Source organism: Nerophis lumbriciformis, linkage group LG17, assembly GCF_033978685.3.
Source record: "Nerophis lumbriciformis linkage group LG17, RoL_Nlum_v2.1, whole genome shotgun sequence".
Lineage (NCBI taxonomy): Eukaryota > Metazoa > Chordata > Actinopteri > Syngnathiformes > Syngnathidae > Nerophis > Nerophis lumbriciformis.
Genome location: NC_084564.2, coordinates 45,005,498 through 45,031,617, shown reverse-complemented (window position 1 = coordinate 45,031,617; position 26,120 = coordinate 45,005,498). Strand labels below are relative to the sequence as shown.

At 42.2% G+C, this 26,120-nt stretch overlaps 1 protein-coding gene across 1 annotated transcript in view; it reads left to right on the top strand.

Moving 5' to 3' along the window:
- Window positions 1–10,173: 10,173 nt before the first annotated feature.
- The window catches only part of pitpnm3 (PITPNM family member 3), a 330,161-nt gene continuing 314,214 nt past the window's right edge, over window positions 10,174–26,120 (top strand). The window contains exon 1 of the mRNA XM_061973214.1: window positions 10,174–10,268. Coding sequence (XP_061829198.1) covers window positions 10,244–10,268 — 25 coding nt within the window. The 5' untranslated portion in view covers window positions 10,174–10,243. The remainder of the gene's footprint in view (window positions 10,269–26,120) is intronic.

Sequence of the window (26,120 nt, the reverse complement as noted above, 5' to 3'; positions counted from 1 at the left end):
CCACAAATTAATCCCGCATAACAAACACCTCCCCCCTCCCGTCCATATAACCCGCCAATACAACTCAAACACCTGCACAACACACTCAATCCCACAGCCCAAAGTACCGTTCACCTCCCCAAAGTTCATACAGCACATATATTTCCCCAAAGTTACGTACGTGACATGCACATAACGGCACGCACGTACGGGCAAGCCATCAAATGTTTGGAAGCCGCAGCTGCATGCATACTCACGGTACCGCGTCTGCGTATCCAACTCAAAGTCCTCCTGGTAAGAGTCTCTGTTGTCCCAGTTCTCCACAGGCCAATGGTAAAGCTTGACTGTCATCTTCCGGGAATGGAAACAATGAAACACCGGCTGTGTTATCCAGCACAACAGTCAGGGGGTGCATTCTACGACTGGGGTGTGTTATCCAGCACAACACCTGCCGCAATACACCGCTTCCCACCTACAGCTTTCTTCTTTGCTGTCTCCATTGTTCATTGAACAAATTGCAAAAGATTCACCAACACAGATGTCCAGAATACTGTGGAATTTTGCCATGAAAACAGACGACTTAATAGCTGGCCACCATGCTGTCTCAAAATGTCCTCTACAATCCGTGACGTCACGCGCTGACGTCATCATACCGAGACGTTTTCAGCAGGATATTGCGTGCGAAATTTAAAACTGCACTTTAGTAAGCTAACCTGGCCGTATTGGCATGTGTTGCAATGTTAAGATTTCATCATTGATATATAAACTATCAGACTGCGTGGTCGGTAGTAGTGGCTTTCAGTAGGCCTTTAATTCCCATGTTCAATCGTTTAATTGGACATGCAAATGTGCAGTCAAATGTGCCTTCACACATACATCATAATAATGTGCCTTCACACATGATGTAGGTAAGAAGGCATATTATTATGATGCATGTGTGAAGGCACATTATTATGATGTATGTGTGAAGGCGCATTATTATGCCTTCACACATACATCATAATAAGTGCATGATGCAGTGTATGATCCAGTGCATGATGCAGTGTACGATGCAGTGAACGATGCAGTGTATGATGCAGTGTATGATGCAGTGCATGATGCAGTGTATGATCCAGTGTATGATGCAGTGTATGATCCAGTGTATGATGCAGTGTATGATCCAGTGTATGATCCAGTGTATGATGCAGTGTATGATCCAGTGTATGATGCAGTGTATGATGCAGTGTATGGTTCCGTGTACGATGCAGTGTATGATCCAGTGTATGATGCAGTGCATGATGCAGTGTATGATCCAGTGTATGATGCAGTGTATGATCCAGTGTATGATCCAGTGTATGATGCAGTGTATGATGCAGTGTATGATGCAGTGTATGATGCAGTGCATGATGCAGTGTATGATCCAGTGTATGATGCAGTGTATGATCCAGTGTATGATGCAGTGTATGATCCAGTGTATGATCCAGTGTATGATGCAGTGTATGATCCAGTGTATGATCCAGTGTATGATGCAGTGTATGGTTCCGTGTACGATGCAGTGTATGATCCAGTGTATGATGCAGTGCATGATGCAGTGTATGATCCAGTGTATGATGCAGTGCATGATGCAGTGTATGATCCAGTGTATGATGCAGTGTATGATCCAGTGTATGATCCAGTGTATGATGCAGTGTATGATGCAGTGTATGATGCAGTGTATGATGCAGTGCATGATGCAGTGTATGATCCAGTGTATGATGCAGTGTATGATCCAGTGTATGATGCAGTGTATGATCCAGTGTATGATCCAGTGTATGATGCAGTGTATGGTTCCGTGTACGATGCAGTGTATGATCCAGTGTATGATGCAGTGCATGATGCAGTGTATGATGCAGTGTATGATGCAGTGTATGATCCAGTGTATGATCCAGTGTATGATGCAGTGTATGATGCAGTGTACTGACAATGATAAACATAGTTGTATTGACACTCTCTAAACTGAGCATTATCATTGTCGAAGCACAATTGTATTACAACTTTTGTATTAGTTAGTGCAGGTGGTCATCATGTCTGCTATTGATTGTCTCCCAGCATTGAAAGTGATGAAGCATACCAAGTGCAGCTGTGATGAAGCATGTCAAGTGCAGCTGTGATGAAGCATATCAAGTGCAGCTGTGATGAAGCATACCAAGTGCAGCAGCTGTGATGAAGCATGTCAAGTGCAGCTGTGATGAAGCATACCAAGTGCAGCAGCTGTGATGAAGCATACCAAGTGCAGCAGCTGTGATGAAGCATGTCAAGTGCAGCTGTGATGAAGCATGTCAAGTGCAGCTGTGATGAAGCATATCAAGTGCAGCTGTGATGAAGCATACCAAGTGCAGCAGCTGTGATGAAGCATACCAAGTGCATCTGTGATGAAGCATACCAAGTGCATCTGTGATGAAGCATACCAAGTGCAGCTGTGATGAAGCATACCAAGTGCAGCTGTTGATGAAGCATACCAAGTGCAGCTGTGATGAAGCATACCAAGTGCAGCTGTGATGAAGCATATCAAGTGCAGCTGTGATGAAGCATACCAAGTGCAGCTGTGATGAAGCATATCAAGTGCAGCTGTGATGAAGCATACCAAGTGCAGCTGTGATGAAGCATACCAAGTGCAGCTGTGATGAAGCATACCAAGTGCAGCTGTGATGAAGCATACCAAGTGCAGCTGTGATGAAGCATACCAAGTGCAGCTGTTGATGAAGCATACCAAGTGCAGCTGTGATGAAGCATACCAAGTGCAGCTGTGATGAAGCATACCAAGTGCAGCTGTGATGAAGCATGTCAAGTGCAGCTGTGATGAAGCATATCAAGTGCAGCTGTGATGAAGCATACCAAGTGCAGCAGCTGTGATGAAGCATGTCAAGTGCAGCTGTGATGAAGCATACCAAGTGCAGCAGCTGTGATGAAGCATACCAAGTGCAGCAGCTGTGATGAAGCATGTCAAGTGCAGCTGTGATGAAGCATGTCAAGTGCAGCTGTGATGAAGCATATCAAGTGCAGCTGTGATGAAGCATACCAAGTGCAGCAGCTGTGATGAAGCATACCAAGTGCATCTGTGATGAAGCATACCAAGTGCAGCTGTGATGAAGCATACCAAGTGCAGCTGTTGATGAAGCATACCAAGTGCAGCTGTGATGAAGCATACCAAGTGCAGCTGTGATGAAGCATATCAAGTGCAGCTGTGATGAAGCATACCAAGTGCAGCTGTGATGAAGCATATCAAGTGCAGCTGTGATGAAGCATACCAAGTGCAGCTGTGATGAAGCATACCAAGTGCAGCTGTGATGAAGCATACCAAGTGCAGCTGTGATGAAGCATACCAAGTGCAGCTGTGATGAAGCATACCAAGTGCAGCTGTTGATGAAGCATACCAAGTGCAGCTGTGATGAAGCATACCAAGTGCAGCTGTGATGAAGCATACCAAGTGCAGCTGTGATGAAGCATACCAAGTGCAGCTGTGATGAAGCATACCAAGTGCAGCTGTGATGAAGCATACCAAGTGCAGCTGTGATGAAGCATACCAAGTGCAGCTGTGATGAAGCATACCAAGTGCAGCTGTGATGAAGCATACCAAGTGCAGCTGTGATGAAGCATACCAAGTGCATCTGTGTGTGAATCCTTCAAAGTTCCTGTGTGCTTTTAAATGGTTGACTAAATGATGTGCTAATGAATAGTTGATGGGCGTGCAGCAGCAGCAGGAGGAGAGAGAGTGAAAGTGTGTGAGCACAATGCATCTTAGAGAGAAGTTAATTGAATTCAATTAGACTTCTTTCTCGGGGCTCCTCGTGTACTCAGTGAGGATGTTGGCTGAAATCTGTCAAGGTGGCTTTTAGCTCCTCTTTCATGGACATCTGGACTTTATCTGAAGTAGTCTGTGGCCAAGCTCTTCTAGAACACTTCAGTATTGACTGGTGAGGTCTGCTGCTAAGACAATAGTCTTGAGGAGGGGACTTATTTTACAGCCCGTCTGAGTGAAATGTGACAAGTCCAGATAAGATTGTCTTTGCCGTAAAGCTTCTTGTCAGATCACTGCTGGATTACAGCAGTCATGCGCTCCATTTTGTTTTATCCCCGGTAAGCAAAGGAGGGAAGTAACATGTCATTGTTGACTTTACTCCTCTGTCGACATGATTCACTGCCAAGGTGTTCACTCCACACCTGCCTGCAAACTCTCATTTATTCCTGCAAACTCTCATTTATTCCTGCATGTGTCCAAGTGGTAGAAGCTGGGGAATCGAACCAGGAACCCTCAGGTTGCTGGCACGGCCACTCTACCAAACGTTCAATTTGCACAATCCCAAAGAAACATGACTTCATGTGATGTCACACCACACAAGTAGCATCAACAGACCATAATAAGTCATTTTCCTTATCAATGACTACACAGGTGTAATACACTTCTTCACCACACGTGGCAGTAATGCAGGCCCGGCCCTAACCAATCTGGCGCCCTAGGCAAGGTTTTAGGTGGCGCCCCCCCTCCACCTTTTTTTTTTTTTTTACTTACAACTATACCTAATATATAAAGGGGTGGAAAAGTGACTATTACCTGCAGGGCAAACATTAGCTAACCAGAAGGCAATAACAATGTAAACAAAAAACACCTGCTTAAAAGATCTAATACAAATGTCCCTGAGGAATGTAAGGTGGGAGTACTGTAATTACCTAACGTTACATTATTATTTTCCATAACAATTTAGCCCCCTCCACAATATTAACCCGACGTTAAAACAGAACTAGCTATTTATTGATTAGCAATTGCCGAATCATGTAACATTAGCTTAATGCTAAAAAGCCAGGTTACTATCACATTCTGTAACAGACAAATCATTTCATGTAGGCTAACGTTACCTACCTGCTACCTCTGTCTTTTCTCGTTTCTCCTCCTCTTCTTTTCTCTTTTTTCTTCCCTGGGCACCTGACAGTTTTGGCCGTTTTGACATCTTGTGTTGATTTTTTGATGTGGTGACGTCCAAAAAGAGTCATGATACGGGAAGGGAGGGGGCGCACCGTGGGGGGGGGGGGCGTAATGTCGTAACAAATAATATTTCTATTAAATAGGCTTCACTTTGCATTTTAATTAACGTGGGATTATTTTTTGTATTTAGAAATAATAGTACCAACTTTTTTTTTTCTTTTTTTCTTTTTTTTTTTCTCCAACATTTGTGGCACTGGCGTGGCGCCCCCTGATGGACGGCGCCCTTAGCATTTGCCTATACGGCCTATGCCACGGGCCGGCCCTGCAGTAATGACTACACAGGTGTAATACACTTCTTCACCACACGTGGCAGTAATGACTACACAGGTGTAATACACTTCTTCACCACACGTGGCAGTAATGACTACCTCAAGCAAACAGAAGAAGTCTGGAGTAAAGTCATAGGCAAGATTCTTAAGTGCCAAAAATATGACTAAAGTGGTGAAGCAGTATTCTCATTTGCACTTAAACTGGATTAGGATTAACCGTCCATTTTCTACCGCTTGTCCCTTTTGGGGTCGCAGGTGTGGCTAGAGCCTATCCCAGCTGCACTCGGGCGGAAGGCGTGGTACACCCTGGACAAGTCACCACCTCATCACAGGGCCAACACAAAATAGACAACATTCACACACTAGGGACCATTTAGTGTTGCCAATCAACCTATCCCCAGGTGCATGTCTTTGGAGGTGGGAGGGGCCTATCCCCAGGTGCATGTCTTTGGAGGTGGGAGGGGCCTATCCCCAGGTGCATGTCTTTGGAGGTGGGAGGGGCCTATCCCCAGGTGCATGTCTTTGGAGGTGGGAGGGGCCTATCCGTATTGATATATATTGATATATTGTTATTATTAACTGTATCCCTGCAGACTGTATTGATATATATTGATATATTGTTATTATTAACTGTATCCCTGCAGACTGTATTGATATATATTGATATATTGTTATTATTAACTGTATCCCTGCAGACTGTATTGATATATATTGATATATTGTTATTATTAACTGTATCCCTGCACACTGTATTGATATATATTGATATATTGTTATTATTAACTGTATCCCTGCAGACTGTATTGATATATATTGATATATTGTTATTATTAACTGTATCCCTGCAGACTGTATTGATATATATTGATATATTGTTATTATTAACTGTATCCCTGCAGACTGTATTGATATATATTGATATATTGTTATTATTAACTGTATCCCTGCAGACTGTATTGATATATATTGATATATTGTTATTATTAACTGTATCCCTGCAGACTGTATTGATATGTATTGATATATTGTTATTATTAACTGTATCCCTGCAGACTGTATTGATATATATTGATATATTGTTATTATTAACTGTATCCCTGCACACTGTATTGATATATATTGATATATTGTTATTATTAACTGTATCCCTGCAGACTGTATTGATATATATTGATATATTGTTATTATTAACTGTATCCCTGCAGACTGTATTGATATATATTGATATATTGTTATTATTAACTGTATCCCTGCAGACTGTATTGATATATATTGATATATTGTTATTATTAACTGTATCCCTGCAGACTGTATTGATATGTATTGATATATTGTTATTATTAACTGTATCCCTGCAGACTGTATTGATATATATTGATATATTGTTATTATTAACTGTATCCCTGCACACTGTATTGATATATATTGATATATTGTTATTATTAACTGTATCCCTGCAGACTGTATTGATATATATTGATATATTGTTATTATTAACTGTATCCCTGCAGACTGTATTGATATGTATTGATATATTGTTATTATTAACTGTATCCCTGCAGACTGTATTGATATATATTGATATATTGTTATTATTAACTGTATCCCTGCACACTGTATTGATATATATTGATATATTGTTATTATTAACTGTATCCCTTGCAGACTGTATTGATATATATTGATATATAATGTAGGAAGCAGAATATTAATAACAGAAAGAAACAACAATGAGTGTAAATGGGGGAGGGAGGTTTTTTGGGTTGGTCACTAATTGTAAGTATCTTGCATTTTTTAAGGTTGATTTAATAAAATAAAAATAAAATAAAAAAAATACAAAAAACCATACCGATAATAAAAAAACCCGATATTGATCATTTCTGATATTACATTTTAAACATACTTGCCAACCCTCCCTGATTTTCCGGGAGACTCCCGAAATTCAGCGCCTCTCCCGAAAACCTCCCGGGACAAATATTCTCCCGAAAATCTCCCGATTTTCAGCTGGAGCTGGAGGCCACGCCCCCTCCAGCTCCATGCACCTGAGTGAGGACAGCCTTTTTTTTCCACAACGGGAGGACAACAGGGTGACAAGAAATAAATCATCCAGACGAGGGATAAATTCTATTATATTATTATGTTTATCTTACCTAAAAATAAATATATTTATTAATTTAAAAAAAAAAACAACTAAATACATTTTTACTATATTTTGCTAAAAACATCAAAATTAATTGTATTTTTATTTTTATTTTTCTGACTCCTAATTACATCCAGGCATTAGAATTATACATTAAAATAAACATATTTGAAATAATTAATTTTAAATGATCATAATAATTGATTTAAAATGACCATATTTAATTATTAAAATAATTGCTTGTTTATCAACAACTTTAGCATTTTATTCATTACATTTTGAAGCTCTCAGAAGCCAAGTTATGTTATATTCCTTAAGATTTATTTATGCAAGTTTGAAGTATCAATTATCTAAACACAGTTTTGTTTGCATATTTTCAGGATGTGTATATATATATATATATATATATATATATATATATATATATATATATATATATATATATATATGTGAGCGGCTCTTTTCTACAGCCGGAGAAATAATAACTAAGAAGAGAAATCGTCTAAAATGTAATACGTCGGAAATACTTTTAAAAAAAATTTTTTTTTAATAAAAATGTGTAAAAAAATAAAATTAAAACAATTCCCAGTCCACAATCATCCACAACACGTTCTCTTAGATTTCCATGTTATGATACATGTTCACATTATTTATTGACTGTATCTAAAAAAAGATAAAAATATATTTTTATTTAAATGAAGATATGAAATAATCCTAAATGACTTGGTTTATATTATTGTATATACTAGGGCAGGGGTCACCAACGCGGTGCCCGCGGTCACCAGGTAGCCCGTAAGGACCAGATCAGTCGCCCGCTGGCCTGTTCTAAAAATAGCTCAAAGAGCAGCACTTACCAGTGAGCTGCCTCTATTTTTTAAATTGTATTTATTTACTAGCAAGCTGGTCTCGCTTTGCTCCACATTTTTAATTCTAAAAGAGACAAAACTCAAATAGAATTTGAAAATCCAAGAAAATATTTTAAAGACTTGGTCTTCACTTGGAATAAGCGGTAGAAAATGGATGGATGGATGGGTCTTCAATTGTTTAAATAAATTCATTTATTTTTTTACTTTGCTTCTTATTACTTTTAGAAATACAATTTTAGAGAAAAAATACAACCTTAAAAATGATTTTAGGATTTTTAAACAAATATACCTTTTTACCTTTTAAATTTCTTCCTCTTCTTTCCTGACAATTTAAATCAATGTTCAAGTAAAAAATTGTTTTATTATTGTAAAGAATAATAAATATTTTAGCTTCTGTTTTTTCGACGAAGAATATTTGTGAAATATTTCTTCAAACTTACTATGATTAAAATTCAAAAAAACCATTCTGGCAAATCTAGAAAATCTGTAGAATCAAATTTAAATCTTATTTCAAAGTATTTTGAATTTCTTTTAAAATGTTTGTTCTGGAAAATCTAGAAGAAATACTGATTTGTCTTTGTTAGAAATATAGCTTGGTCCAATTTGTTAAATATTCTAACAAAGTGCAGATTGGATTTTAACCAATTTAAAACATGTCATCAAAATTCTAAAATGTATCTTAATCAGGAAAAATTACTAATGATGTTCCATAAATTCTTTTTTAAATTTTTTTCATATTAGCTAATTTTTCTCTTCTTTTTGTCGGTTGAATTTTGAATTTTAAAGAGTCGAAATTGAAGATAAACTATGTTTCAAAATTTTATTTTTATTTTTTTCGTGTTTTCTCCTCTTTTAAACCGTTCAATTAAGTGTTTTTTTCATCATTTATTCTCTACAAAAAACCTTCCGTAAAAGGAAAAAAAAAAAGTACGACGGAATGACAGACAGAAATACCCATTTTTTTTATATATATACATTTATTTATTTAGCTATTCTTGTTTAAATCACACTTACGTGTAACTTACAAATGACAATATATTTATTTATTGAAGTGTGTATCAAACTGGTAGCCCTTGGCATTAATCAGTACCCAAGAAGTAGTTTTTGGTTTCAAAAAGGTTGGTGACCCCTGTACTAGGGCATCAAATCAGTGTCAGTTGAGTCGGTCCATAGGTTGCCTGTAGGGATTTTTAATGTCCAGCAGATGTCAGTATTTAGTGACACAGTATCGACACAGTATCAATACAGTTTTGCAATGTGTCGAAACGCTTCATGACGCCTCATCAACCCATCACTACTACATACTTTTACTGTCAAGTATTGTTGACAAATGTGTGTTAGTGAGCAATTCTTTGCCCACCTCACAGGTGTGGCCTATCAAGATGCTGATTAGATGGTAGCACAGGTGTGTGTCAGGTGACAGGATGCATGATTTGATTGGTCAGTGTGTCATAGACCCAGCAGCATGATGACACTTTATTAGGTACACGGTGTTCCTAATGCAGTGGCCGGGTTGACATGTTGTAAGTTCGATGTTGAACAAGTCCTCCGTGGGGACAAGATTGACTGCAAATGAAATGGCAGCGTGGAATGTTCTCGCCTGAAGTCCCTTTGATAGTCGCCGCCTAGGACGCTATGGACGCGGTGTTGCTGCAGACCAGAACCGTTCTGGGCTCGGCTCGTCGCGCCTGGACCAGATCTCTTCTGCCAGGGAGGGAGTGAGGGAGAGAGGCGCGGGTGAGACGCGAGTGTGCGTGGAGACTCGTCAAGTGTGTGCGGCGCTGCTGCTGCTCCACGTCCACGTCCATCTTCACGTCCATCTTCACGTCCATGTGCGGAGGAGCTGTGACGTCTGCGCGGGAAGAGGAGCGCGCTAGTGCGGCCACACGTGCACCGTGACGGGACGCGAGCGCGGCGGCTGCGGCGTCAAGCCTCGTGTCGGTGTTGTGCCGCACTCCTGTTTCCATCACTGGACCGAGGAGGAGGCAACATGGCTCAGGAATGGAGAGGAACAGGTAAGATCTTTAGAGCACACATGACGTCACCTGAGGGTCACACACGTGACATGGAATTATCATTGTTCACTCTCTTAATGTGAGTGTGTGTGTGCGTGTGTGTGTGTGTGTGTGAAGTGAAGTGAATTATAATAATAATAATAATAATAGATCCATCCATCCATCCATTTTCTACCGCTTATTCCCTTCGGGGTCGCTGGAGCCTACCTCAGCTAGATGTTATTTGTAAAAACACTTTACATTGAGCAAACAACCTCAAAGTGCTACAGTGCATTGAAAAAATAAAATAAAAACTAGAACAGGGCATCACGGTGGAAGAGGGGTTAGTGCATCTGCCTCACAATACGAAGGTCCTGAGTAGTCTTGAGTTCAATCCTGGGCTCGGGATCTTTCTGTGTGGAGTTTGCATGTTCTCCCCGTCAGGCCCGGCCCTAACCAATCTGGCGCCCTAGGCAAGATTTTAGGTGGCCCCCCCCCCACCCACATCGGCATTGAAGTGTATATACTCACCAGAACCCGAATAGCTTTGTTTTTGACCTTTTTTTTTTACTTACAACTATACCTAATATATAAAGGGGTGGAAAAGTGACTATTACCTGCAGGGCAAACATTAGCTAACCAGAAGGCAATAACAATGTAAACAAAAAACACCTGCTTAAAAGATCTAATACAAATGTCCCTGAGGAATGTAAGGTGGGAGTACTGTAATTACCTAACGTTACATTATTATTTTCCATAACAATTTAGCCCCCTCCACAATATTAACCCGACGTTAAAACAGAACTCGCTATTTATTGATTAGCAATTGCCGAATCATGTAACATTAGCTTAATGCTAAAAAGCCAGGTTACTATCACATTCTGTAACAGACAAATCATTTCATGTAGGCTAACGTTACCTACCTGCTACCTCTGTCTTTTCTCGTTTCTCCTCCTCTTCTTTTCTCTTTTTTCTTCCCTGGGCACCTGACAGTTTTGGCCGTTTTGACATCTTGTGTTGATTTTTTGATGTGGTGACGTCCAAAAAGAGTCATGATACGGGAAGGGGGGGCGTAATGTTGTAACAAATAATATTTCTATTAAATAGGCTTTACTTTGCATTTTAATTAACTTGGGATTATTTTTTGTATTTAGAAATAATAGTACCAACTTTTTTTTTTTTTTTTTTTTTTCTCCAACATTTGTGGCACTGGCGTGGCGCCCCCTGATGGACGGCGCCCTTAGCATTTGCCTATACGGCCTATGCCACGGGCCGGCCCTGTGTGTGTGTGTGTGTGTGTGTGTGTGAAGTGAAGTGAATTATAATAATAATAATAATAGATCCATCCATCCAACCATTTTCTACCGCTTATTCCCTTCGGGGTGGCGGGGGGCGCTGGAGCCTACCTCAGCTAGATGTTATTTGTAAAAGCACTTTACATTGAGCAAACAACCTCAAAGTGCTACAGTGCATTAAAAAAATAAAATAAAAACTCGAACAGGGCATCACGGTGGAAGAGGGGTTAGTGCATGTGCCTCACAATACGAAGGTCCTGAGTAGTCTTGGGTTCAATCCCGGGCTCGGGATCTTTCTGTGTGGAGTTTGCATGTTCTCCCCGTCAGGCCCGGCCCTAACCAATCTGGCGCCCTAGGCAAGATTTTAGGTGGCACCCCCCCACATCGGCAGTGAAGTGTATATACTCACAAGAACCCGAATAGCTTTGTCTTTGACCTTTTTTTTTTTTTTTTTACTTACAACTATACCTAATATATAAAGGGGTGGAAAAGTGACTATTACCTGCAGGGCAAACATTAGCTAACCAGAAGGCAATAACACCTGCTTAAAAGATCTAATACAAACATTTATATGCACGTACAACACTTAGAACTTTTAGCATATCAGTATGTGGAATTAAATTATGGAATGGATTAAGTAAAGAAGTTAAAAATTGTACTGATATGATCCAGTTTAAGAGGTTGTTCAAAATAATAGTGCTTACAGAGTACAAAGAAGAAGAATTATGAGAAATACTTTCAACCTTATTGAAAATAAGATATTCTTCATCTCAGTATGTTAATAATGACTGAATTAATGAATGAATTACATATTACAAAACTGTTGTATACTAATTCATAAATGTTATTTTATTATATAAAAAGGTCAGTAAATGATTCTATATATTTGTAAACGCTTTGAAGTGGGAAAGGGGTAGGATTAAATAAGCTTTGCTTCTTCCTACTCCTTTTCGGGCATGATGTCAAATGAAATGATATGAAATTGTGTGATGTATTATGATGTAAGTGTGTTCATGTTCCAAATAAACTAAAGAAAGAAAGAAATGTCCCTGAGGAATGTAAGGTGGGAGTACTGTAATTACCTAACGTTACATTATTATTTTCCATAACAATTTAGCCCCCTCCACAATATTAACCCGACGTTAAAACAGAACTAGCTATTTATTGATTAGCAATTGCTGAATCATGTAGCATTAGCTTAATGCTAAAAAGCCAGGTTACTATCACATTCTGTAACAGACAAATAATTTCATGTAGGCTAACGTTACCTACCTGCTACCTCTGTCTTTTCTCGTTTCTACTCCTCTTCTTTTCTCTTTTTTCTTCCCTGGGCACCTGACAGTTTTGGCCGTTTTGACATCTTGTGTTGATTTTTTGATGTGGTGACGTCCAAAAAGAGTCACGATACGGGAAGGGAGGGGGCGCACCGTGCGGGGGGGCGTAATGTTGTAACAAATAATATTTCTATTAAATAGGCTTTACTTTGCATTTTAATTAACGTGGGATTATTTTTTGTATTTAGAAATAATAGTACCAACTTTTTTTTTTTCTCCAACATTTGTGGCACTGGCGTGGCGCCCCCTGATGGACGGCGCCCTTAGCGTTTGCCTATACGGCCTATGCCACGGGCCGGCCCTGACTGCGTGGGTTCCCTCCGGGTACTCCGGCTTCCTCCTATCTCCAAAAACATGCACCTGGGGATAAGCCCCTCCCACCTCCAAAGACATGCACCTGGGGATAGGCCCCTCCCACCTCCAAAGACATACACCTGGGGATAGGCCCCTCCCACCTCCAAAGACATGCACCTGGGGATAGGTTGATTGGCAACACTAAATGGTCCCTAGTGTGTTAAGGTTAAAGTTAAAGTCCCAATGATTGTCACACACACACTAGGTGTGGTGAAATTTGTCCTCTGCATTTGACCCATCACCCTTGATCACCCCCTGGGAGGTGAGGGGAGCAGTGAGCAGCAGCAGTGCCGCTCCCGGGAATCATTTTTGGTGATTTAACCCCCAATTTCAAGCCTTGATGCTGAGTGCCAAGCAGGGAGGTAATGGCTCCCATTTTTATAGTCTTTGGCATGACACGGCCGGGGTTTGAACTCACAACCTACCCACCTCAGGGCGGACACTCTAACCACTTGGCCACTGAGTAGGTGTGAATGTGAGTGTGAATGTTGTCTGTCTATCTGTGTTGGCACTGCGATGAGGTGGCGACTTGTCCAGGGTGTACCCCGCCTTCCGCCCGATTGTAGCTGAGATAGGCTCCAGCGCCCCCCGCGACCCAGAAGGGATAAAGCGGTAGAAAATGGATGGATGGAAAAACTAGAACAGCCTAATAGCTAGAACTAGCACGCATATATATATATATAAAAAAAAAGGCTTTTTAAAATTATATTTATATAGCGCTTTTCTCAAGTGACTCAAAGCGCTTTTACATAGTGAAAGCCAATACCTAAGTTACATTTAAAGCAGTGTGGGTGGCACTGGGAGCAGGTGGGTCAAGTTTTCTTGCCCAAGGACACAACGGCAGTGACTAGGATGGCAGAAGTGGCACGGCACGGCCGCTCTACCAACCGAGTTATACCACGTGTGTGTGTGTGTGTGTGTGTGTTTGTTTCTTTTGGAATGCAAGATAAAACATTTTTCAAAGTTCTGCACAGAAGCTGTAAAGTTAAACTGACATTTTCTTTACTCTGGACTAGTTGGTTAAAAATGTGGTGTTTATTAGATTAAAAAATGTGGTCTTTATTAGTTTTTCCGTCATCTATCCGATCCTGTGTGTTGTGTTTCTGCCCGCCGACAAACATCAAACATCAAACATCAAACCCCACGTGTCCTTGAGCAGAGCGCCAGGCCTCCCGGCGTCTGGCTCGCCGTTTGCCGACGTAACATTTGCACGCTGACCTTTTCCAGCAGGCGAGAACTTCCGTTCAATAGAATGTGCTCAATAAAATAGCAGATTGTTGCTGTACTGCCGGCTGTGACTAGAACTGTTTGCTGTGACTAGAACTGCTGCTGTGACTAAAACTGCTGCTGTGACTAGAACTGCCAGCTGTGACTAGAACTGCCAGCTGTGACTAGAACTGCTGCTGTGACTAAAACTGCTGCTGTGACTAGAACTGCCAGCTGTGACTAGAACTGCCAGCTGTGACTAAAACTGCTGCTGTGACTAAAACTGCCAGCTGTGACTAGAACTGCTGCTGTGACTAGAACTACTGCTGTGACTAAAACTGTCAGCTGTGACTAGAACTGCTGCTGTGACTAAAACTGCCAGCTGTGACTAGAACTGCTGCTGTGACTAAAACTGCTGCTGTGACTAAAACTGCTGCTGTGACTAAAACTGCTGCTGTGACTAGAACTGCTGCTGTGACTAAAACTGCTGCTGTGACTAAAACTGCTGCTGTGACTAGAACTGTTGCTGTGACTAAAACTGCTGCTGTGACTAAAACTGCCAGCTGTGACTAAAACTGCTGCTGTGACTAGAACTGCCAGCTATGACTAGAACTGCCAGCTGTGACTAAAACTGCCAGCTGTGACTAGAACTGCCAGCTGTGACTAAAACTGCCAGCTGTGACTAAAACTGCTGCTGTGACTAGAACTGCTGCTGTGACTAGAACTGCCAGCTGTGACTAGAACTGCCAGCTGTGACTAAAATTGCCAGCTATGACTAGAACTGCTGCTGTGACTAGAACTGTTTGCTGTGACTAGAACTGTTTGCTGTGACTAGAACTGCTGCTGTGACTAGAACTGCTGCTGTGACTAGAACTGCCAGCTATGACTAGAACTGCCAGCTGTGACTAAAACTGCCAGCTGTGACTAAAACTGCTGCTGTGACTAGAACTGCTGCTGTGACTAGAACTGCCAGCTGTGACTAGAACTGTTGCTGTGACTAAAACTGCCAGCTGTGACTAAAACTGCTGCTGTGACTAGAACTGCCAGCTGTGACTAAAACTGCCAGCTGTGACTAAAATTGCCAGCTATGACTAGAACTGCTGCTGTGACTAGAACTGTTTGCTGTGACTAGAACTGTTTGCTGTGACTAAAACTGCTGCTGTGACTAGAACTGCTGCTGTGACTAAAACTGCTGCTGTGACTAAAACTGCTGCTGTGACTAGAACTGCTGCTGTGACTAAAACTGTCAGTTGTAACTAGAACTGCTGCTGTGACTAAAACTGCAGCTGTGACTAAAACTGCTGCTGTGACTAGAACTGCTGCTGTGACTAAAACTGCTGCTGTGACTAGATCTGCTGCTGTGACTAGAACTGCCAGCTGTGACTAGAACTGTTGCTGTGACTAAAACTGCCAGCTGTGACTAAAACTGCTGCTGTGACTAAAATTGCCAGCTATGACTAAAATTGCCAGCTATGACTAAAACTGCTGCTGTGACTAAAACTGTTGCTGTGACTAAAACTGCCAGCTGTGACTAAAATTGCCAGCTATGACTAAAATTGCCAGCTATGACTAAAACTGCTGCTGTGACTAAAACTGCTGCTGTGACTAAAACTGCTGCTGTGACTAAAACTGCCAGCTGTGACTAGAACTGCTGCTGTGACTAGAACTACTGCTGTGACTAAAACTGTCAGCTGTGACTAGAACTGCTGCTGTGACTAAAACTGCCAGCTGTGACTAGAACTGCTGCTGTGACTAAAACTGCTGCTGTGACTAAAACTGCTGCTGTGACTAAAACTGCTGCTGTGACTAGAACTGCTGCTGTGACTAAAACTGCTGCTGTGACTAAAACTGCTGCTGTGACTAGAACTGTTGCTGTGACTAAAACTGCTGCTGTGACTAAAACTGCCAGCTGTGACTAAAACTGCTGCTGTGACTAGAACTGCCAGCTATGACTAGAACTGCCAGCTGTGACTAAAACTGCCAGCTGTGACTAAAACTGCTGCTGTGACTAGAACTGCTGCTGTGACTAGAACTGCCAGCTGTGACTAGAACTGCCAGCTGTGACTAAAATTGCCAGCTATGACTAGAACTGCTGCTGTGACTAGAACTGTTTGCTGTGACTAGAACTGTTTGCTGTGACTAGAACTGCTGCTGTGACTAGAACTGCTGCTGTGACTAGAACTGCCAGCTATGACTAGAACTGCCAGCTGTGACTAAAACTGCCAGCTGTGACTAAAACTGCTGCTGTGACTAGAACTGCTGCTGTGACTAGAACTGCCAGCTGTGACTAGAACTGTTGCTGTGACTAAAACTGCCAGCTGTGACTAAAACTGCTGCTGTGACTAGAACTGCCAGCTGTGACTAAAACTGCCAGCTGTGACTAAAATTGCCAGCTATGACTAGAACTGCTGCTGTGACTAGAACTGTTTGCTGTGACTAGAACTGTTTGCTGTGACTAGAACTGCTGCTGTGACTAGAACTGCTGCTGTGACTAAAACTGCTGCTGTGACTAAAACTGCTGCTGTGACTAGAACTGCTGCTGTGACTAAAACTGTCAGTTGTAACTAGAACTGCTGCTGTGACTAAAACTGCAGCTGTGACTAAAACTGCTGCTGTGACTAGAACTGCTGCTGTGACTAAAACTGCTGCTGTGACTAGATCTGCTGCTGTGACTAGAACTGCCAGCTGTGACTAGAACTGTTGCTGTGACTAAAACTGCCAGCTGTGACTAAAACTGCTGCTGTGACTAAAATTGCCAGCTATGACTAAAATTGCCAGCTATGACTAAAACTGCTGCTGTGACTAAAACTGTTGCTGTGACTAAAACTGCCAGCTGTGACTAAAATTGCCAGCTATGACTAAAATTGCCAGCTATGACTAAAACTGCTGCTGTGACTAAAACTGCTGCTGTGACTAAAACTGCTGCTGTGACTAGAACTGTCAGCTGTAACTAAAACTGTCAGCTGTAACTAAAACTGTCAGCTGTAACTAAAACTGTCAGCTGTGACTAAAACTGTCAGCTGTGACTAGAACTGCTGCTGTGACTAGAACTGCTGCTGTGACTAGAACTGCCAGCTGTGACTAGAACTGCCAGCTGTGACTAGAACTGCTGCTGTGACTAGAATTTCTGCTGTGACTAAAACTACTGCTGTGACTAAAACGGCTGCTGTGACTAAAACTGCTGCTGTGACTAGAACTGCTGCTGTGACTAAAACTGCTGCTGTGACTAGAACTGCCAGCTGTGACTAGAACTGCTGCTGTGACTAGAACTGCTGCTGTGACTAGAACTGCTGCTGTGACTAGAACTGCTGCTGTGACTAAAATTGCCAGCTATGACTGGAACTGTTGCCGTGACTAGAACTGCTGCTGTGACTAGAACTGCTGCTGTGACTAAAACTGCTGCTGTGACTAGAACTGCTGCTGTGACTAGAACTGCCAGCTGTGACTAGAACTGCCAGCTGTGACTAGAACTGCCAGCTGTGACTAGAACTGCTGCTGTGACTAAAACTGCTGCTGTGACTAGAACTGCTGCTGTGACTAGAACTGCTGCTGTGACTAGAACTGCTGCTGTGACTAGAACTGCTGCTGTGACTAGAACTGCCAGCTGTGACTAGAACTGCCAGCTGTGACTAGAACTGCCAGCTGTGACTAGAACTGCTGCTGTGACTAGAATTTCTGCTGTGACTAAAACTACTGCTGTGACTAAAACGGCTGCTGTGACTAAAACTGCTGCTGTGACTAGAACTGTCAGCTGTAACTAAAACTGTCAGCTGTAACTAAAACTGTCAGCTGTGACTAAAACTGTCAGCTGTGACTAGAACTGCTGCTGTGACTAGAACAGCCAGCTGTGACTAGAACTGCCAGCTGTGACTAGAACTGCTGCTGTGACTAGAATTTCTGCTGTGACTAAAACTACTGCTGTGACTAAAACTGCTGCTGTGACTAGAACTGCTGCTGTGACTAGAACTGCTGCTGTGACTAAAACTGCTGCTGTGACTAGAACTGCCAGCTGTGACTAGAACTGCCAGCTGTGACTAGAACTGCCAGCTGTGACTGGAACTGTTGCTGTGACTGGAACTGCTGCTGTGACTAGAACTGCTGCTGTGACTAAAACTGCTGCTGTGACTAGAACTGCTGCTGTGACTAGAACTGCTGCTGTGACTAGAACTGCCAGCTGTGACTAGAACTGCTGCTGTGACTAGAATTTCTGCTGTGACTAGAACTGCCAGCTGTGACTAGAACTGCTGCTGTGACTAGAATTTCTGCTGTGACTAAAACTACTGCTGTGACTAAAACTGCTGCTGTGACTAGAACTGTCAGCTGTAACTAAAACTGTCAGCTGTAACTAAAACTGTCAGCTGTGACTAAAACTGTCAGCTGTGACTAGAACTGCCAGCTGTGACTAAAACTGCCAGCTGTGACTAAAACTGCCTGCTGTGACTAGAACTGTTGCTTTGACTAGAACTGCTGCTGTGACTAGAACTGCCAGCTATGACTAAAACTGCCAGCTATGACTAAAACTGCCAGCTGTGACTAAAACTGCCAGCTGTGACTAAAACTGCCAGCTGTGACTAAAACTGCCTGCTGTGACTAAAACTGCCTGCTGTGACTAAAACTGCCTGCTGTGACTAGAACTGCTGCTGTGACTAGAACTGCCAGCTGTGACTAAAACTGCCAGCTGTGACTAAAACTGCCAGCTGTGACTAGAACTGCTGCTGTGACTAAAACTGCTGCTGTGACTAAAACTGCCAGCTGTGACTAGAACTGCTGCTATAACTAGAACTGCTGCTGTGACTAAAACTGCCAGCTGTGACTAGAACTGCCAGCTGTGACTAGAACTGCTGCTGTGACTAGAACTGCCAGCTGTGACTAGAACTGCTGCTGTGACTCGAACTGCTGCTGTGACTAGAACTGCTGCTGTGACTAGAACTGCTGCTGTGACTAAAACTGCTGCTGTGACTAGAACTGCTGCTGTGACTAGAATTGTTTGCCAACAAAGCGAGGGACACTTTGGTGCTTCAACCTTGAAGGACGTCTGCTTCACGTCTGCAGTAACAATTATTAGATGATGAGGAATATTTCCTCTTGAGGGCTAAGCATGTTAAACATCCCTAATATGCACATTGACTTGAAACTTATTCTAACAGGAATATGTTGAAGGAGCTGCCAAGTCCAAAGTGCAGTTGTTTGCCACACATGAAGACCAAATAAACACATTGCAGATTAGAACAATACATCAAAAAATCTTATCTTTTTCACTAGAAGCACCTGTGCTACGAAATGCTACATGAAAGTGAAACAATTATGAAGTGTCCTAAATAACACATTTATATTATTTACAATCCACTTTATTTATATAGCACATTTAAACAACAACAATGTTGCCAAAGTGCTGCACAACAATATTAAAAACAATATTAAAAACAAAATTAAAAACAATAATCAAATATTATTCTTAGGTCCACCAATGACTGAATAAAAACAAAAAATAAATAAATATAGAACCAATATAAAAACTATATAGAAATAAATATGATTAAAAACCAATTAAAACAGTAAATAGAAATCATAATGTATTAAAAAAAATCAAATAAAAAAATTAATAAAAATAAAAAAAACACAGAGGACCACACAACTCACGTAGTGTTAAAAGCAGAGGTGGGTAGAGTAGCCAGAAATTGTACTCAAGTAAGAGTACTGTTACTTTAGAGATGTATTACTCAAGTAAAAGTAAGGAGTAGTCACCCAAATATTTACTTGAGTAAAAGTAAAAAGTATGTTGTGAAAAAACTATTCAAGTACTGAGTAACTGATGAGTAACATACACACACACACATATATATATATATATATATATATATATATATATATATATATATATACAGTATATAATTTATATGTATTTATTTTGCCGTTTTTGTTTACATGTTAAAGGTGTTTTAATGAATATACAAGCATGTTTAACACATATAGATTCCTTTCTTTCATGAAGACTAGAATATAAGTTGGTGTATTACCTGATTCTGATGACTTGCATTGATTGTAATCAGACAGTAGTGATGATAACGTCCACGTTTTCAAATGGAGGAGAAGAAAAGTTCCTCCTTTCTGTCTAATACCACATGAAAGTGGTGAGTTTTTGGCATCTTAGTTGTCCAGCTTCCATATTCGTTTTTATACACTTTACAAGAAATATGTTGGCGTCAAACTCCGTAGCTTGCTAGCTTGTTTGCGCTGGCTTTCGGAGACTCTTATTTTGAAAGCGCAGGCGCGATGGAGCGGCACTTTTATTGTGAAGACAGGAACGTCCTCATGTGCGGTCAGTTTTTAGGCTTTTGACGGGATGTACGGTTGAAATAAAAAAGTATCTTTTTTCCTTCACACTTTTGATTGATTGATTGGAACTTTTATTAGTAGATTGCACAGTACAGTACATATTCCGTACAATTGACCACTAAATGGTAACACCCCAATAAGTTTTTCAACTTGTTTAAGTCAGGTCATGTGACCGCCTGGCTCTGTTTGATTGGTCCAACGTCACCAGTGACTGCATCTGATTGGTGGAACGAAGTGAAACGTCACCAGTAAGGCAGGCACTTTGAAGGTCTGTCTGACAGACCAAAACAAACAAAGCGTGCATTAACAGATCGATAAAAATTAGTAGCGAGTAGCGAGCTGAATGTAGATAAAAGTAGCGGAGTAAAAGTAGCGGAGTAAAAGTAGCGTTCCTTCTCTATAAATATACTTAAGTAAAAGTAAAAGTATGTTGCATTAAAACTACTCTTAGAAGTACAATTTATCCCAAAAGTTACTCAAGTAGATGTAACGGAGTAAATGTAGCGTGTTACTACCCACCTCTGGTTAAAAGCCAAAGAATAAAAGTGGGTCTTAAGACGAGACTTAAAACAGTCCACTGTGGGAGCAGTTTGAAGATGGAGGGGCAGAGTGTTCCAGAGCTTAGGGCCGACCACAGAGAAGGCCCTGTCTCCCCTGGATTTAAGTCTGGTCTTGGGCACCAGGAGCTGGAGCTGGCTCTCGGACCTCCAACAATGTACACTAGACCTGGGCAATTATTTTGACTCTGGGCCAAATTTAGAGAACACAAATGTGTCTGGGGGCCGACATATCTATTTATTTTTACAAAACCTCACAATAATGTCTGATTGAAAGCTAAAAACCGCCTTATTTTATTTGTGATGTTTAACATGACAGAGTTTGTGTGTTTTGTGAGGCACTAGTAAGACCGTTTGTGCCTCATGATGACTTAAATTGATCCTCTCCTCGCGTTTTTCCTTGTAGGGATTCTTTGGCCAAAACCTCAGTTTTATCAAACTTGTCATTAATCCCTGTGATGAAAAGCAAAAGCTGCATGTCATGACTTCCATCCAGTGCCAACTCTTTTCTTCTTGATCTTGCTAACCAAGTCTTGGTCAATTAGTTTCACTGAGAGTCACAATCCTGCCTGGTCAGATAATTGTTGACGTTTGCTCTTGCTCTTGCTCTCAGGGCCACTCTTTTACAAAGTCTCCTTCAGAAAGAGGCTTACTGGTCTTGGCTAATTTGAATAACTTGCCTTTGTGCTTGGTTCTTGGATGGTCGTCGTCGGCATCCTTCCGTCTCGGGAGACTTTGGGGTAGTTCCAAAAAGGGGGGTGGGTCTCACTGCGATGGTCCCTCCCACGGACGGAGATGGCCCCTGGCACCTGTTTCTTTCGCCAATCGGATGGACTTAGAACCAATATCTGCTGGAGTGACCTCTCCAGTGGATCTACATAGCCTGGGCATGGAACTATGTAGGGCAAGCTGTTGTCCAGGCAGCAAGCCCCCCCCTCTCCGCTTGGCTGGTGGATCCAAGGGAGCGACGAGTGTCGATACAACTTGGCACCAGCGACGCCGCAGGAGTTGCCGGAATGACGTTACAACGTCAAACCGCCTTCAGGACTCCGGCTCCCGATTTTCTGTCGGGGTTTACTCCCTTTGCCTTACCCTCGAGTGGGTTGACCGCAAGGCAGCGGTGGTTTTGAGATTGGAGATTTCCTTCTCCTAGATGGGCTGCCTTGCCAGGTTTACGAGCCCCATCTGCCCGAATGCGGCAAGTAGCACGGGGGTACATCTTACCCGTGGCGGCATAAGCCCGACCTGAGTCTTGGATGGTAGTTGGTCAGGTAAAGATGTTTTGCTGAGCCTGCAAATTAGCTTCCAACTTCTGAGCACGAGCGGTCCGTTCTTGTTTGCATAATTAGTGTGCTGGCTGGAGAAATGAGGATTTACGGCGTATTGTTTCAAAACCGCGATGGATTCTTGGCAAATAACAAATGACTGTACTGCAGTATTTAGTTGGCCATTCCTTATTAAACACCCGCCATTCACTGTCAACCTTTTTTTTCCTTCAGCCAAGTGGTTGTGCTGTCAGAGCAGTAGAAGAAGTCTACCCCGTCACGGGCCGTGCTGTCAATCAAGCATACTACAGTCCTATTGGGCCACTCTGTGGAAAGACTTGGTATCATTAATGTGGTCCTAATTATTACACAATTTGCTCCATTCTGGTTTATTGTTTGGTGGGCCGGATCAATAAGACCAACAGGCCAGATGTGGCCCGCGGGCCGTAGTTTGCCCACACCTGTCTCAAAGGGGTTAGATTAAATATGTTGCCTATAACTAGTGAAGAGTGGTTGTTCTATTCAGAGAGTTAAATATATTCATTGGATTGGTTTTAGTGTCTTTAATGTATCAAAATGGCCCACGCATTTTTCAATGTTTCTGTATGCCGCACTCCCTGGAAAGAAGTTTGGACACCTCTGCCCTAGGGCCACCAAACATGACAAAAATCATTCATCTCCCTCACATGTTTGCTCAAATAGGGTTTTCATGACATCATGAAGGTTAAACCTCCTGACCCATGAAGGTTAAACATCCTGGCCCACCCTTAGGTCAATGGGCCGACTCTCAAGTGACCCACCCTTAGGTCAATGGACCTACTCTTAGTGACCCACCCTTAGGTCAATGGGCCTACTCTCAGTGACCCACCCTTAGGTCAATGGGCCTACTCTCAGTGACCCACCCTTAGGTCAATGGGCCTACTCTCAGTGACCCACCCTTAGGTCAGTGGGCCTACTCTCAGTGACTCACTCTTAGGTCAATGGGCCTACTCTCAGTGACCTCCCCCTGAGCGACCGGTGCAATGGACGTCGAGTGGATCTAGCATAATATTGTGAGAGTCCAGTCCGTAGTTGATCTCGTTAATAGTGTGAGAGTCTAGTCCATAGTGGATCTAACATAATAGTGTGAGAGTCTAGTCCATAGTGGATCTAACATAATAGTGAGAGTCCAGTCCATAGTGGATCTAACATAATAGTGAGAGTCCAGTCCATAGTGGATCTAACATAATAGTGTGAGAGTCCAGTCCATAGTGGATTTAACATAATAGTGAGAGTCCAGTCCATAGTGGATCTAACATAATAGTGAGAGTCCAGTCTTTATTGGCTCTAACATAATAGTGAGAGTCCAGTCCATAGTGGATCCAACATAATAGTGAGAGTCCAGTCCATAGTGGATCTAACATAATAGTGAGAGTCCAGTCCATAGTGGCTCTAACATAATAGTGAGAGTCCAGTCCATAGTGGATCTAACATAATAGTGTGAGAGTCCAGTCCATAGTGGATCTAACATAATAGTGTGAGAGTCCAGTCCATAGTGGATCTAACATAATAGTGTGAGAGTCCAGTCCATAGTGGATCTAACATAATAGTGAGAGTCCAGTCCATAGTGGATCTAACATAATAGTGTGAGAGTCCAGTCCATAGTGGATCTAACATAATAGTGTGAGAGTCCAGTCCATAGTGGATCTAACATAATAGTGTGAGAGTCCAGTCCATAGTGGCTCTAACATAATAGTGAGAGTCCAGTCCATAGTGGATCTAACATAATAGTGTGAGAGTCCAGTCCATAGTGGATCTAACATAATAGTGTGAGAGTCCAGTCCATAGTGGATCTAACATAATAGTGTGAGAGTCCAGTCTTTATTGGCTCTAACATAATCGTGTGAGAGTCCAGTTCATTGTGGATCTAACATAATAGTGAGAGTCCAGTCCATAGTGGATCTAACATAATAGTGTGAGAGTCCAGTCCATAGTGGATCTAACATAATAGTGTGAGAGTCCAGTCCATAGTGGATCTAACATAATAGTGTGAGAGTCCAGTCCATAGTGGATCTAACATAATAGTGTGAGAGTCCAGTCCATAGTGGATCTAACATAATAGTGAGAGTCCAGTCCATAGTGGATCTAACATAATAGTGAGAGTCCAGTCCATAGTGGATCTAACATAATAGTGTGAGAGTCCAGTCCATAGTGGATCTAACATAATAGTGAGAGTCCAGTCCATAGTGGATCTAACATAATAGTGTGAGAGTCCAGTCCATAGTGGATCTAACATAATAGTGAGAGTCCAGTCCATAGTGGATCTAACATAATAGTGTGAGAGTCCAGTCCATAGTGGATCTAACATAATAGTGAGAGTCCAGTCCATAGTGGATCTAACATAATAGTGAGAGTCCAGTCCATAGTGGGGCCAGCAGGAGATCATCTTGAGTGGAGACAGGTCAGCAGTGTAGAGACGTCATCAACTGATGCACAGAAGAGTGGTCCACCCTGGGGTCCTGACTTTGAACAGCTAGCGCCTCATCTGTGGTCACCTGATAACCTCTCCACGCAGGAGAGGGGGGCAGAGCGGAAAAAAAATGGCAGATCAACTGGTCTAAAAGGGGGCTATTTAAAGGCTAGAGTATACAAATGAGTTTTAAGATGGGACTTAAATGCTTCTACTGAGGTAGCATCTCTAACTGTTACTGCTAGAACATTCCATAGTACTGGAGCCCCAATAGAAAACGCTCTATAGCCCGCAGACTTTTTTTGGGCCGGAGTTCTTTGACTAGTGACTCAAAGCACTTTACATAGTGAAAGCCATCATCTAAGTTCCATTTAAACCAGTGTGGGTGGCACTGAGAGCAGGTGGGTCAAGTATCTTGCCCAAGGGCATTACGGCAGTGACTAGGATGGCAACCCTCAAGTTGCTGGCACGGCCACCCTACTACCAACATTAAAGTCATTCAGTGTATCTTTATAGAATGATGAATGAAGGAACTTAAACACTGTACACATATAGATCATGTGCTATGCTGTACAAAGAAGAATCCATCCATCCATCCATCCATCCATCTTCTTCCGCTTATCCGAGGTCGGGTCGCGGGGGCAGCAGCCTAAGCAGGGAAGCCCAGACTTTCCTCTCCCCAGCCACTGGGTCCAGCTCCTCCCGGGGGATCCCGAGGCGTTCCCAGGCCAGCCGGGAGACATAGTCTTCCCAACGTGTCCTGGGTCTTCCCCGTGGCCTCCTACCGGTTGGACGTGCCCTAAACACCTCCCGAGGGAGGGGTTCGGGTGGCATCCTGACCAGATGCCCGAACCACCTCATCTGGCTCCTCTCCATGTGGAGGAGCAGCGGCTTTACTTTGAGCTCCTCCCGGATGACAGAGCTTCTCACCCTATCTCTAAGGGAGAGACCCGCCACCCGGCGGAGGAAACTCATTTCAGCCGCCTGTACCCGTGATTTTGTCCTTTCGGTCATGACCCAAAGCTCATGACCATAGGTAAGGATGGGAACGTAGATCGACCGGTAAATTGAGAGCTT